The sequence below is a fragment of the Talpa occidentalis genome, unplaced genomic scaffold (assembly GCF_014898055.3).
Source record: "Talpa occidentalis isolate TD23 unplaced genomic scaffold, MPIMG_talOcc4v2.1 talOcc4.8, whole genome shotgun sequence".
Taxonomy (NCBI): Eukaryota; Metazoa; Chordata; class Mammalia; order Eulipotyphla; family Talpidae; genus Talpa; species Talpa occidentalis.
Genome location: NW_023605194.1, coordinates 96867841 through 96883810, shown reverse-complemented (window position 1 = coordinate 96883810; position 15970 = coordinate 96867841). Strand labels below are relative to the sequence as shown.

Below are 15970 nucleotides of genomic sequence, written 5' to 3'. Positions count from 1 at the left end.
ATGCTGAAGACTGGGAAGGCAATTACTGAGGGGGCCTCTGAAGATTTTCTGAACCAGGAAAGCATCATTCAGACATGTAAGCCATGGAGTGTTTTGTGAAATCTCTCCTTATTTCTAGCCCCATGCTACGTGTCTCTCCTCCCAGATTAGGAAATTATTTTTGAGTTGGAGTAAAATATATATAAATATAAAATTTACCATTTTAACCATTTTGAAGTGTTCACTGGCATTAAGGGCATTCACACTGTGTACTCAGAAATAAATTATCTTTCACCTCCTAGGAATTAAAGGCAAGAGTCGGATAGGGAGTCACTGTTTACATGCACCCACTTTGTGTGTGTGTGAGGATTGGGGGGAGCAAATTGGGGGGCTTGCAGAGAAGCAGGTGTTAAATCCTGTTGCTTCTCTTTTAGTGTCCCTGGACTGGTAGATCAGTGGGTAAAGAACAGTTAATTAGGCTAATGTCAAAGGTTCCAACCCCTGTGGGCCATGCAAACCAGTTGGTTTCCATGGATGTAGCCTGTTATCCACCCCCCAATGAGGGTCCCTCAAAGGGATGCCAAGGGTACCTCCAGGGAAGCTAGTAAGCAGAAAGAGACCATGCAAAACCCTCAGAGAGAGAGAGAAATGGTTTAGTGGCTGGAACTTTGTGGGTAAAACATAGTTACTACCTCCTAGAGTTTCGGGTTCCAGGAACTCACTTTGCAAATGCAGTGATCAGCTCACTGGTGACTTAATAAAGTCAAAGGTAGAAAACAAAAGAATACAAAGAGAGTTAAAGATAAGTGTATGCCTTTGTACCTTTTTGTGAAATAATCCATCTTCCATGTTGGTTATCTTAGTGCAAGGTTGTCTTTAAGATAAGCAGCCAGTAGATGATGGAATTTTGAGAAAGGAACTCAGACTTTACTGAAATCTAATGCCCTTATTTAGAAAAAGAGGAAACATAGGCGAAAGATAGTAAAGACTTGTTCAAAGCCAACCAGGACTTACTATCCAAGTTGGGATACAAACACAGGTCTGCTCTTTCCCTTACACCACTCTGTGTCCAACGCCATGCTGGGGAGACAGCAAACAGGATTCTACTCAAGGCACTGCCACCCAGAGAAGGGAAACTGGGCCATGGAGTCCTCTCAATATAAAACTCACAAAGTATTTTCTCTTCCTTATGCTTTTCTTGGTAAGGTTTTCTTCTCTACAGCTTATTGTAAGAATACTGTATATTATACACACAACATATAAATTAAATGCGTATTGACTGTATTATCTGTAAGGCCTCTGGTCAAAACAGACTTAGCAGTAGGTAAGTCTGGGGAGAGTCAAATGTTACTTCTGACTTGGGGGTATGCTGGGCACTCTTAACTCCCATATTCTTCAAGAAGCAACTATATAAACTTCAACCCCTGATCTTGAAGAATTTCTAATCTAATGCCTAGTGGAAGAGCAACAACAGGTGACAAAGACACCAATATGCATGTTTAGCTTACAGGATTTCTAGAATTTCAGCGCAGGCTGCTCTTTTCATGAAACCACTTAAGTTTCTTCAGAAGGATACTGAGCTAGAGAGAGGAGAAACAAAGGCTCCCTGAATTTCTCAAGGAGAGTGGAGGCCCCAGTGTACAGGAAACTCATCCCGGGTGAGGTGTTGGAAATTTCCAACACCTCATGCTTAGTTTAGAGCATGAGTCAGTGCAATGAGCGATGTCCTCCAGAGTGACACTCAGCATGACACTCAGAACCGCCCCTTGGGCCCTTGCAGCCTGGGTCACCAGACACTTGCTTCAAGTTCCTTAAAGGAATGCACCCTGAAAACAAAGGAGCGAGGCTGTATTTTTTGACTCTGAAAGAGAACCATTGGCCTCACTTAGAGGACTTGACCAGTCAGGGGTGAGGATCTGCTGTCCAGGATGTGACGAGATTGTCTGAGGCTGCAGCAGTGACAGCACTGAGTCCCCATGGCAAAGCATCAGAAGCAAGAGCACAAACAGGAGCCACGTGGACCGTTCCTAGAGGGTAAGGGCCATGACCCCTGGGTTCAACTCACACATCCTCCCGGCTGGGAGCACAGGCAGCAGAAAACAATCAGGGACACGAGTTGCACATTCACTGCCATGAATGCTCAGGGAAGAGCCTGCTTCAGGTTGGGGATGTCAGGTCACTCCAGAGACCTCTCTGCTTATATTTTCCTTTTTGACCTGCCTGCCACACCCATGGGGTTGGAGGAGCTGTCGGCAATGGTAGCCCACCACCTCAGTATTTCTTACCTGGAAGGTGTGGCTTAGGGGAGGAGGACCAGTATGTCTGGGTGGGAGTGAGAGAATGATTCAGCTGTGCTCCCGTAGGAAAGCTCTGCCTACCTGCTCGGCCAAGTCAGCAACTGAAAATAGGCAGGGGTTCCATGTGTAGGGAGGGCAGACGAGGCATCCAGGTTTTAGAGGTAAAGTGGCCTGGGATTACAGTGTGCTGGGAGGGTGGTGGGGAGACTCCCTGGTCAGGGCAGAGGAGCCACGGGGGGGAAGGTCAGTTCAGAAAGCTCATCCCACTTCAGGCACATCTGGGGTGAAGCTAAGCCTGCCTGACAGCTATCTAAAGAGCAAAAGAACCTTACCCCCTTTGGAAAACCCACTGTTACAATCAAAACATAAGTGTTCTTTCCTCCAAGAACCCTTCACCTGACGCCCACAAGACCCCCGTGGGAACCACTGCTTGCCATGTAACAGCTGTGTGAACACCCTCAAGTATCTTGACCTTGATTTTCACATTATCAAAGAAGGTTCAGTAAGTCTAATTTCTAATTAATTATAAGCACTGACATTCAGTGTCTGAAAGCCCTTAGCTCATGTCTGGCACACAGAGGAGTATAAAAAGGTCAGAAAAATGTGGCACTGATGGGCCCCAATGACAGAGCCAGGAGAGTCCCTCACTCAGAGGGGCTGTGCCGCCAGCAACAGGGGGTTATTTGGAGCTCTCTGTTGTTTCTGAGGGATGTGTCTGTGTTCTCTGGAAGGGGCAGAACCTTCTCTAAGTTATTTCTTAAACTACTGACAACAAACTGAAGCAAACAAAGCAGCTGGAATACCAAGCCAGGTGGGGCTTCACTCCAGAGGCACAGGGACTAAGGTAAATTTTAATTTTCCAACAGAGTAAGTACTTTGCCATGAGAAAAATGACAGAAAAGACAATGAAGGAAAAGAGAATGAGAAAAAAACAGAAGAAATAACCTGAGTGATAGAGAAACCATATGACAGCGGCTAGCATCATGGAGAAACATGGACCCAAACAGAGATTGAATGCAGCCCACAAAGCACTAAGGGCTATGATCTCAGGCCTGGTTAAATGTTCAGTGCGCCGTCAGTTGGACAGTAGTGCTAATTTCTTTAAAATCCACTCTTCTTCTCCACAGGCCCCATATCTTTCAATTCAAATCATAGCAACTCACATGGTGAAAACTAAACAAGTATTCAAAGTTAAGAATGCATGGATCTAGAAGGGATTATGCTCAGTGAAATAAGTCAGAAAGAAAAAGAAAAATATTGGATGGTTTCACTTATAGTGATGGTGCACGGGTGAACTGCTGGTGGAAATTCTATGGGGACGACACCTGAGAAAAGAACGCAAACATTGTAAAAAAATGAAAAATGATGTAAAAAAAAATATATATATAAAAGAATTTAGTGTTCACTGTCCCTGTCACTTAGAGGATGGACAAAATTGGCAAGGTACAGTGTTTCAGACCTTCAGTATACTTGTTTGAATGACAAACACTGGGGATACATACATGAAATGAAAGGTGAGGCTGACAAGCTTTCTCTCTCAAGAATCTTCCCCATCCTGCCTAGTTCACACCTGTTTGCAGCCTGGATGGTGCATGGAGGTGAGGCAGGGAACACACAGAAGTTCTGAGACTCGTTGTCAACATGTAAGTTTTTCAGGCAGTACCTTCAGCTCCTACAACACTTTCCATAAAATGGGTCGAATAAAATGGGGCACTCTAGCCCAGAATGAATATTATGATACATAAATCTCCTTACATGCTCTTCAAGATCATCAGTTACTCTTTATGTCACTATAAGCAAATCAGAGGCATCCCTTTAAATTTCTCTCTCCAAATACAAGCACCAAGAGAAATATCTTACTCCTGTTTCTCTTACCCTAAACATCTTATTCTTCAATTTTGAACTTTCCTCAAGGACTTTCTCTTACTCTGCTCTTACCTGAGTCTGACCCAGCCCCACAATGATTTAATGTGTTCGTTGTGTTCTCCAATGGGGATAAGACACCTAAGGAGTTTTTCATAAAATATATATACACCAAATAACGTGAATGACTCAGCAGTGCGTGGCAGCCATGAGAGGGCATGCATGTGTGCATGAGATGGAAAAAAAACCTCCAAAACCCCTTGGAGACCAAAACTTATAGGACCCCAAAAGCTTGTGGGAACACTCCTCCAGAACATTCCTGCAAACATCTTTGCTTTCAGGCTGACTTTGTCTCCTTAGGTTCATGGGCAGCTGACCAAATGGGCCAATTTCAAATACCAGTCATGAATGAGTAACTGAATGAAGGCACCACTCAGATAAGGGTTCTGACCTCCATCCCAGAAGATTCCACACTCAGAAGTATCTGGAAAAGAAAAGCAGAAGGCATTCTCTCTTTTGATAAGATTACATCTGAGATAGATTTTTTGCAGGCTCTCCATTTTAATTAGTTTTTCTTGTAAACACACTCCTACTGTGCATACATCTTTTAAATAACACAGCTCAGGAACATATGTCGCCAGCAGTAGCAGCTGACAAGTTGTACTTAAGGTAAAGGTCAAACAGATGTGGGAAGTGACCAGCACACACACAACAAAGTGCCCCACGGCCAAATGTGCTTTAAGGTAAATGTGCCAAAGTGCCTGCCTTGGGTCCTCATCATCACATCCACGCTGTGGGGCTCACTGCCATTTCTGTTTGTGAAACGTGGTTGTTTTATCTTGAACGCAGTGAGCCTATGGATCCTGTATTATAATAACATCCAGTGATCTTGACTAATGGGGTAACAAAAGTCAATGAAAATTATAAATACACAGAATACCTTATTTCAGTCTATACTCAGTAATCTTTTACACATGCTATCAAGAACTGATTTTTAAAAATCAAATTTGATTTCCTTTGCCTCTCATTCATCTATGACCAAATAAAGAGGGAATGAATAAAAAGAGAAACAATGAAGGGATGTCAAGGCTACCAGGCTGATTGAGATACAGGATGGTAGGAGATAACTGTTCATTTTCTTTTTTTTTTTCTTTTTGGTTTTTAATTTATTTATTTATACAAGCACGGGGTACAGTCAGAAGCGCGGGAGGGTGAGAGGATTCACCAGAGCCAGAGCGGGGAGCAGAGCAGGCAGAAGGACCGAAGGACACTGCTGAGGGGAGCAGCGGGCGGCAGGGGAGGTCTGTGCGCCATGTGGGACCCTCCTCCGGTGGCCGGGGAGCGGCCGGGGATCGAACCGGTGCCTCCGAGGCCGCGGGCAGCTTCGCAACCCAGCGCTCAACCGCTGCGCCACCGGGGAGGCCCCACTGTTCATTTTCTTAAAGGACATTCTGAGTTAGTTTGATGAGATCAGACTGTATCACATGGTTCAAGGCTCAGTTCCACTTACTGCATCTCAGAAAAATACTTATTAAGCATCTCATTAGCAAAAATCATCAAATAAATTCTCTTCCTTTTCATCCCTCTGTTAAAAGTTTTGTCAGCCCGGAGGCAAAATTAAGGGCCATGTAACTGTACCTATCTGTCCTAACGCTGCTGTCAGTCCTTATTCAAAAAAGCCTACTTTATAAAGATGAGACTGAAAACATGTAGTGCTCAATTAATAATCCAATTTAACTTCCTCTCATACTAGAATGAAGTGGATTTCTTTATATATATTTTTTTTTTCTTTTTTAGATTTATTTATTTATTTATACAAGCACTGGGTACAGTCAGAAGCGCAGGAGGGTGAGAGAATTCACCAGAGCCAGAGCGGGGAGCACAGCAGGCAGAAGGACCGAAGTACACTGCTGAGGGGAGCAGCGGGCGGCAGGAGAGGTCTGCGCGCCATGTGGGACCCTCCTCTGGTGGCCGGGGAGCGGCCGGGGATTGAACCGGCGCTGCAGAGGCTGCGGGCAGCTTCGCAACCCAGCGCTCAACCACTGCACCACCAGGGAGGCCCTGAAGTGGATTTCTTTATTAAGGTGCATTTTAAAAATTGATGGAGGCCTCATTCTATACAGAGGAAACTCAGGTATACCAGGGATCTCCTGTATATACACAAATGCTTCTTATTTCCTTCAGCTCTCAGGTTGTTCATTTCCTCTGCTTCCAATGCTATCACTTCTACCCTGTAGGTCTTTACAAACTTGACTGAAATAACATGAAACTTAATGCTGTGCCTACCTTCTGTAGAGTAAGAATGTCTTTGCAACATCGTCTCATTTAGATATTTCCACTGGTGTTATGTTTGTTCCCAGAAACCACTGCTGATGCCAGACACCCTCTCCCTCGCACATGAGAGTGGCTTCTGCAACTGAAAATGAGTTAACCAATGGATGAACCAAACACAAGTCATCAGTGCCCATTAGTGGGTCAGTATACCATGAGCATAGGATTACTTGTGACTAGAATTTGGTTAGTCACAGCAGAGGAGGGCTTTTGGTAATAGGGATGCTAAAACTTTACTTTTGAAAGCAGTTTCAATTGAAACAGTGGCCTAATTTTAGATGAAATGACCATAAATATATAGAAAATTTAAGTGTCTTGCACGCCAAGTCTTGCTAAACCTAGATAGGAACAAAACCATCTCATCTCAGGGCCTCCCTGGTGGTACAGCGGTTGAGCGCTGGGTTGCGAAGCTGCCCGCAGCCTCTGCAGCACAGGTTTGATCCCTGGCTGCTCCCTGGCCTCCGGAGGAGGGTCGCACATGGCGCGCAGACCTCTCCTGCTGCCCGCTGCTCCTCTCAGCAGTGTATTTCATCACTCTGCCTGTTCTGCTCCCCGCTCTGGCTCTGGTGAATTCTCTCACCCTCCCGCGCTTCTGACTGTACCCAGTGCTTGTATAAATAAATAAAAATAAATTAATTAAAAAAAATTAAAAAAAAAAACCATCTCATCTCAAGTTCTCCTCTCCTTCCTTTACCCTCACCCACCCCTGATCTTTGTGAGACCATCCTTTTCTCCCCATTGCTCTTATAAGTATCTAACTTTTTTAAATTTACTCATTTTATTCATTTGCTTTTATTCCAGCCCTCTAAGGAAGGATAGAAATAAGGTTATGAGAGCAGGAACCTTGCTGCTTTGTCACTCAGGTGATCTCAGTGTGTAGAACTGTGCTCAGCAGGTGCACATGGCACATAGCGCTTAGCAAGTATTGCTGTATGAATAAATGGCCGCCACTGGAATCTCCAGGTGCCAATGCTCTTTCAGCCAATGCTCTTTCAGCCAATGCTCTTTCAGCCAATGCTCTTTCATCCGCAGTAGAAAAGAACACTGAAAGTCCAGAACAGTTTTCTCTCTACCAGTCCCTTACATGGTTAAGGAAATAAAGACATCGCAATGTCTACAGGCAGGCCAGGCCAAGAAGAAGAGCAAGAACACCTAGTTCGATTCTTAAGAATTTCTGTTCTGAAAAAGTCACTAAAGGCAAATAATACTTGGGCACCTATAAAGGATGAGCCAAATATAGCTTCTCAGTCAATTCTACTCCCTTTCCTCAATTTTTAGTAACAAGCAAAGTTCAAGGACAAGATCACAGAAAGAAACTAGTGATCGAAGCTCTCTCTTTTATAGATCCTGGTCTCCTGTTAAAGAGCCAAAACTCAAGCAATTAGTATGGCACTTACGCAAGAGATCAAACACAAAGTCAACCAAATCACCTGGCAATTTTGCTCCTAGTAATATACCCAAGAGAAATGAAATCATATGTCCACACAAAAATTTGTACATTTGTCTATACAATAACCAAATCCTTCCAAAGTCTGCGATCTGCAAAGGACTGAGAAATGCTGGAGACCCTGTGTTTCCCTCACAGAGGAAGAAAGGTATTTCTTCCCTGTAATTCATGGAGTTTTGTGAAAGTGATCCCCCTCCCCCTTACTCCATTGCACACACTTCTTCACTTCTAACTCTCTACAAGTTTGCCTTACTCTAATATTAGTTTGCTTTGGTCTATTACTTTATCTTCATTCATTCAACAGACTTTCAATGAGCACCCATTGTATGCCAGGGGCTATGCAAGACATGACACTGCAGATAAAAGAAAAGGCTTTACCTTCAAGGAGCTACCACTTTCAAAATGATTCATGCAACCACAGGCAGGAAACAGCAAAAGGAACAATCTAAGTGGTATTCAGCTGTGGGTGGTGGGCAGAAAAAGAATGCTTCATGTCTGGGTTTCAGAGGGGTGGGCTCATGTTCACACCGGAAATACACACACAGGTCTGGTATGCAAATATCTCAAAGATGGGTGGAGCACAGTGTGCAGAGGGGTGGCCCAGGAGTCAGATCTGACGGAAGCTAAAGACAAAAACCCACAGGCCATGACACCAAGCCAGCATTACTCTTAAATTCCACCTGGCTGTACTCCGGTTTTCCATTTTGTTTATTTTTTTTTTAAAGGAAAAAAGAGATAGGGGAGGAGGGATAGAACACAAGTTATTACTCAGCATTTCCATGGTGTTTAATGTTTGCAAAGCAGTCCTGCCCCCACTGAGTCCTGAAGGACCTGAAGTACTAAAGGAATTTGAGAACCCGGCCAAGAATTCTAAGTCCTTAGCAGATTTGTGAACCCATCATGGCATCTGGAAAGGCAGCCACTAATACAAAAATAATTCTAAAAAATTAACAATTTTAAACTTAACCCAATATAATAATCTCTGTAAAGCTGACATGCCCCTTGGTGCAGAATAAAATGAGTAGGCTCATACTCTAAATCTGTCCATTCTCACCTTGACACATGTCTGCTTTTACAGAACAGGCACTGGCTGACATCTTTCCTTGAGATGAGAGAATAACACAGCTGGAAATACTATATTGTAGCAACTAATAAGAAAATCAGCTTCCTGCTGTCAGGACCTACAGTACCTGAATCGTCATATTCAAGATGCAGCACTGATAAAGCAACAGTTTTGTGAGACTGCCAGCACTGCGGGCAAGCATACCACTGTGAGCGTGGCAATCCACTGGGAAGACTGTGGCTTTTGAACTCAAGCTCTGGAGGGTATTGGCACTGGATGCATTTGTATGTGAGTGTGTGTGTGTTCATATTTATATTTGCATTCAACCAAGTTCAATGACCACCTTAGCCTGGTCTGTAGGAGTCCCACCTTTAGTTAAAAATGTTCATTGGTCAGTCGGGAGACTGCCAATGAAAACACATACTTAAAATTACCGTTAATGTGAATCCTATGAGGACAAAGTGCTTCAGGCAGCTACTTCAAATACTATGTCGGGGTCACATAAAAAAGAAAAAAATTAAATATGTATTTACAAGATGTTATTTGCTTTATTTCAGATCTACTCTCTACACTTCCCTTCCACATGCCACAGGACAATTAGAAAATACACACACACACACACACACACACAAACTGAAGAGCTAACATTGTAAAGTAAAGAATTAGCAGTTATAAAGTTATAAAGTTGAGGCCAGCATTTGGTATGATTTTCATCTTGGGGCCTCTGCTGAATTAAGAAAAGCTTTCTGAGTGGCTGAGAAGCTGAGCAGCATTTCTGATGGCCTCATGGAGCCAGAAGGACAAAAACTGGATTCTTGCACAGCTCCTGAGAGGGCTTTCAGACAAAATAAACCAAGGCAGAAAGTATCACTTAGAGGGAGATAATGACAAAGGGTTTAATAAATATAAAGTAAAAGGTGGAATTATTTAATATAACAATTCTAAAACTGTATGCAACTAAAACAGGTCTGCAAATATATAAAGCAAAAAATTGACATCATTGTAAAGAGACATAAACTGCAATCATGGTGTAACATCTAACAGTTATTTCAGTAACACAAAAAGTAGGAAAAAAGTTAGCATTTGAAAAAATGTGTTATCCATAGAACATTGAACCTCACCAATCCTCAAATATTCATTATTTTCAAGCTCACACTGAAGAACTAAAAAAACTGAAATAAGCCTTTTACCTATATAATGGAAAAATGTGTGTGTGCACAGAGAGTAGATAGAGTGGATTAATCTGAGATACAACCTAGTAAGGCTTAAGGGAACAATGGTTTCCATATGCAAAGGGGTCCTTACAAAATACTTGGACTGACCTAGCGTCTTGCTGAAAGGGGGTGCCATGAAATTATTGTTTGTCTGAATCTAAGGGTGATAAAGAAAGCAAAAGAGAGGACAGAGTGGGAACAGCCCCTCTCTTTTCCTGTCCCTGGGTGTTGTATCATTATACTTTGAGTTGTATAGAAAGGAGAAAGTTATTTTTAGCCCTCTGCCCAAAAGTAAAGGGAGGAACAATAATGACAGAGTCCTCTGTACAATCAGCAGACAGCTTACTTTCCTTCTGGCTTCCTACCTCCTCTCCTATAGGCTGCATTCTCCTGTCCTGCCCTAGGAATTTGCATTAGATTCTAGACAACCACCTTTCCCATTCCACCATCATATGCATTTACATGGGGAGCCAGACCCTGAAAATCTAGAATTTCTGTTCTAACAAGGCTTATCTCATGAGAAAATTTGCCAAGCTTTCCCACTCATTATGAGAATTTCCCACCAATTTTAAGAGAGAAAATGGGTGCAAAAATTTGTTCTTTGTTTTGATACTCAACCTCAGTAGGCTGTTCTGGTCTAAATGCGTTGGATTAGAAATGTGGGAGAGTGGAGGAATTAGCTTTAAAAGTTTGAATTGGAGCTAGAAGGTGTGTTGGGGTAGACACAGACACAACCTCTGCTTTTCAGACAAATGAAGAGTCCCCAGTACTTCCCCATAGGCCACTAACAGGTTAACTGGAACCATCTCCCCCAGGCTGACCCAGTTGGAGGAAATGTACTAGGGCTTTCTGGACCTGCTGCAGTCCTGACCTAATTCTCTGAAAGAATCTCAGCAACACCAGTAAGTCCCAGCCTTATTTCTCCCCCAACCTGGCAACATTTAGGACTGAGCAGAAAGACCCACTTAATCAGCAGCACTTTTTCTGAGCTACTGCCAGCCCAGTGGCCCACATGTCTCCTCTGGAGACAGCCCTGGTCTGGTCTCCTGCATCCAGTGGTTGAGGCTCCACAATCACCACCTTCACAAATTCACATTCTTTATTCTGGTGTCTGGGCATGTTTGCACTTACGCATTCTGCAGACTATTTTGAAATCACCCTTAGTACAAAATCACATAAGCCAAGTACTTCCTGAATTTTTACTAGCACCACTTCAGGAAGTAAAACATGTTGATGTTTGCTCTAAGTATCTTATTAATAAGTAATTTCCACTGTTTTCAAGCCTGGCAGAAGGCCATCCAGACTTACCCTCATACATCTCCAGGATATGAACTGTGTCTCCAATCTGCAATGACAGCTCCACATCTTGAGAGGCATTGTAGTTGTAGATCGCTGGAAATGAGAGATAAAAGGTGGACATGGCATCAGCGACAGTGAAAATCATTAGATCACAATTCAGTAGTTAATGAAGTATTTGTTCAACAAGTAACTCTTTCCTTAATGATTTCAAGTGAGTCACCCACTTTCAAGCAGAGAATATCTTTCCAAGCCCCACTACTGGTGTTTTACAGTCATTTCTCCACCCAACAAATATTGGCTTAGTTGCCTGCTATGAACAACATACTGTATTAGAGAGCAGTAATAAAGTGACAGAACACACAGCTGTGGTTCCTGTCCCAGAGATTTCACGATCTGTTAGAGGAAGAAAGATATTAAATATATTATCACAGAAATAATTGTGATAATTATGATAGCAAACATCAGGCTACAAAGAAAACACACTGTGGGATTCTGTCGATGGTCCCTTTGTCATTCTGACACAAGCCAGCCTGTGTCACCACAGAGGTTAGGCTCTCAAGGATATAAAGCAAGCCATCTCCTGGCCTCTGACACAGTAATTCATAGCCAAATGACCACTTTCAATCCATATACTGTCCAATTACAGACTGACACAAGGTGCAGTGCAGGGGTGGCCCCTTGTTCCATTTCCAGGTACCCAGGGGAACTGGGTTGCCCCAGTACTTCCAGATCAAGATGACCTCAATTATCATGGTTCTTACACTGGCAATGACTAGGCCAGACCAAGAAAACCAATAGATTAACACTTATAACTCACATACACACAAAGGACAAATAGTAAGAAGTCTGAATAGACATTTTACCAAGACACACAAAGGGTAGCTAATACACACATGAAAAGATGTTTAACACATTAGTCATCAGGGACATGGAAATCCAAACCATATGCAAAAAAATAAACCAAACCAACAAACCACAAAAACCCTTATTTTAGGTTCCCATTTCTATGCAATGTCTTGAATAGAGAGTTTTGGGGGAGATGGAGAAAGCCTACACCTGGATTGAGTTGATGGGTACACGACTCTGTGAGTTACTGAAATACAATGACCTGTATATTTACAATGGGTAGATTTTCAAGTATGTAAATGAGACTTCAATTAAGATTTTTTTTTTAAAGTAGCTTTATTTCTTGCCCTTGCTTTCTTGCTCCTTCCAGGAAAAAAGGGCCACCTTAGAAATTCGGTTCTAGCCACTCAGTGATCCAAGGGACCCACGATGTCCCCCATCTCTGAAGTTCTGATGAGCACTGGAGGACGGGGTCTCACTCCATCTGACCGATCCCATAAGGATCATTCAAAAGGGGAGAAAGATATCCCTGTCACTGCCGGTTATGATGGTATCCCCCGCTCCTTCCTGGGTCTGCAGTGCATCTTATATCTGCAGCTTGGCAGTTGCCTGTTACATCACAGTCTATCAGTGAACAGGAAGGAGACTAACTGCAGCCACATCTTTTTCAAGTGGCCTCTTTTTCATTAAGGGAGTCACTCAAATGGTGTTCCTCTGTTATCTTGGCACAGAGACCTGGGCAAATTATGCTGGAATTTGTTTACCATTAAACTTTGAACTAGACTATGAATTCAGAACAAGGAAGGATCGGCTGATGAGGTGAATTTGGAGAAACTGTACAAAATTTAACAGTAAGAATCAGCTTCTGATTCCTGGACCTGCTCATGGGTCACTAGGCCATGGCTGCTAGTTGAGAGGTTCACCTCTACTATCTGCTAGTTGACTCAAATGTTTCGCCCACTAAGTTTTTGGCTGGTTTTCTGCAGAAAAGGTAGTCCTCACATTCTTGGATTTCCCTGGTTCTCATTCACTGTCTTCCATGGAACAGGTTGCGTCTACCTGCCCGCCTCTCAAATGCAAGAGGAAGTAGAGGTCCCTATGTCACAATGTCCCATGCAATGACCAAGCATCGACTCTTCCTCATTCTTAGTCATTAGGAAAGCAAGCAGAGGTTCTCAAAAGCAGCTCCAGGTAAAAATACCTACCAAGTTTTGTTATAAACACACACAGCCTTGTTTCTTCCCCTCCCACCCTCCATACAGAGTTCAACTTTTCTCCTTAAATCCTAGATTCTTAAGCCTGATAATCTTTTTTTTTTTTTAATCCCAGTCCTAATTATCCACCCATGCTTGTTGCCATTAACTGCCACATTCTACCTTCTGCTTCAATCAAGACATTTACCTTCTCTCCTAAACTATGCATTCAAGTCTTGGTTTACTCCACCTGAAACAACAACTCACCTTTTTCTCCCTAACAACTCAAAATTCACATCAACATTTCAGTTCAACAATGACGACTGACTCCCTATCACCCTACAAGGCTATTTTTCTCATGTCCCACTCAATTTTTCCATCCAGCACAGACTGAGTTTTTAATCACAGGTAACCTGGTGTCACAGTCTGCCATCTACAAGAAGGCAAGCCCTCATGAATAGGGACCCACCACATGTTACTTCTGTGTCTCACATTTTAAGGCCCTGGATTAGATCCCCAAAAGGTGCTCAAGGCCCAAAAGTAACATTATAAAATCCGCCAGTCTCTTAAATTATTCACCGCTTCTCCAAACTCGAGGACACTTCTGCTTTTCTCAGAAGCAGCAGCCGGACTTTCCCAGCACTGAGGAAAGGTGTATCCAAATCACCTTTCTTGCCACTTTATGAGTCGTACATAAGAGAAGCTAACTTTTCTAGTCAGGTTTTTTTAAAAGACTCACATAGGAAGTTCATCTCTTCAGCAATGTTTTACTAGAGTGAGAAATCAAGTCAGAGGGCATATATAGGATCTGTTTCATGTCTTTGGACCCAAGTACCAACAAAATATAGTTGTCATCTGTTCATGCCACCTCTACACTGCAGGGCATGGCCTCTCTCGCCCTCTAGTACGCTCCAATTTCCATGGTATTTTATGGTCTCACTTCCATATATAATAAATATACTCACTGCATGGAATAGATGTCATGTGTCCCATTATTTAATGAAGAAACTGAGTTTCCATCTGAGGAAAGAGAAGGGTAAGCATCTTGCTTCCAAGTAAATCAGCTTTATAAGCAACAAGCTGTTATGAAAGCAGCAGATCCTGTGATAACCAGGGACTCATATGGGGAAAATATACCCTGGAATAACCTGGAAACAAAGAGAAGCATCTAATAGTCTCTCAATATGTTGTCTGAGCTTAGATTTCTCTCATTAAATGAGACGCTTATTTCCAAAAATAAGTTTCTTTTAAAGATTTATTTATTTATGAATACAAGAACTAGGGTGCAGGCCAGAGGTGTGGGGGTGAGAGGATTCACCAGAGACAGAGTGGGGAAAAGAACAGGTGGATCCTCTGAAACACATTGCTGAGAAGAGCAGCAGGCGAAGACTGGAGAGGTCTGCTGCGCCATGTGGGTCAGCTCCCCGAGCAGGGATCGAATTTATGCTGCAGTGGCTACATAGTGCTGACACCTAACCAGGGAGGTGGCGCAAAATAAGTTTCATCATATAAATCAGTGAGAGTGGTCATGCTGTCAGTCTATGCTATTCTGAGAACAGGCACACAACTGACACACTCAGCAGATAATGTTTTCTCCCTAGAATGTGAATGACTAGTACAGAGAAAAATAAAGGGGAAGCAAAGCAAGCACTCAGTGTTAAACAAAATGGAATTAGACTCAACTCTGGCACTTACACATGGACGACCATGAATGAGTTACTCAGTCTGGGCCTCAGTTTCTCATCTGTAGACCTGGCTCTGGACCAGTAACTCTGACTCACGAGGTGATGGTAAGAGGCAAGAGAAACAAGATGTGCCCACTTTGAACTAGCAGGCACCACGGCAATCTCTTGTTTTGTCTGAGGAAATTAAACAAGACTGGGGAGCTGCTGTATATAAATCGCCTTGCTGGCTGCTGGGTGCAAGGTTGGGAAAGACGAATAGCTGGAATTCTTCCCGAGCAGCTTACTGTTTATAACAGGAAAAGTATAATTTGGCAGAGCCGAGCAGACAAGACATTATGTCTACAAATGTGAAATAGCTTGCACTTTACCAAATCTTTGGTTTTTTCTCTTGCCATGTTTATATGAGAAGAAAAAAAAAAGGAAAGAACTTGAGGTCCTGGAATTATACAATAAGAAACCAGTAAAAGAGATTTGCAGGTCCCAGCTAAGGATCACTTTTGATGTTAAGACTGTGGGTTACTGATATAATCTTTCTAATAAATTAGGTTTTTTCATGAATCCTCAAATGATAGCACCCTGAAAAATAACTACAGTACAATATTTTTAGTCATTGGGTAGACTCCACAAAGCTATAGCCAACATAAATTGAGGTACTGTATACTATTTGAGATGTAATCCATTCAGGATATTAAAAAGATCAAATTTACTCCTTTTATTATTACTTAATCTTCCTGATTTTGGCCACTAGTACTA

The 15970-nt window shown here is 42.7% G+C and overlaps 1 protein-coding gene across 1 annotated transcript in view; it reads right to left on the bottom strand.

Annotated features, from left to right (window-relative positions):
* The window catches only part of DOCK5 (dedicator of cytokinesis 5), a 175334-nt gene that overhangs the window by 117435 nt on the left and 41929 nt on the right, over positions 1-15970 (bottom strand). The window contains 1 exon segment of the mRNA XM_037497137.2: positions 11503-11586. Coding sequence (XP_037353034.1) covers positions 11503-11586 — 84 coding nt within the window.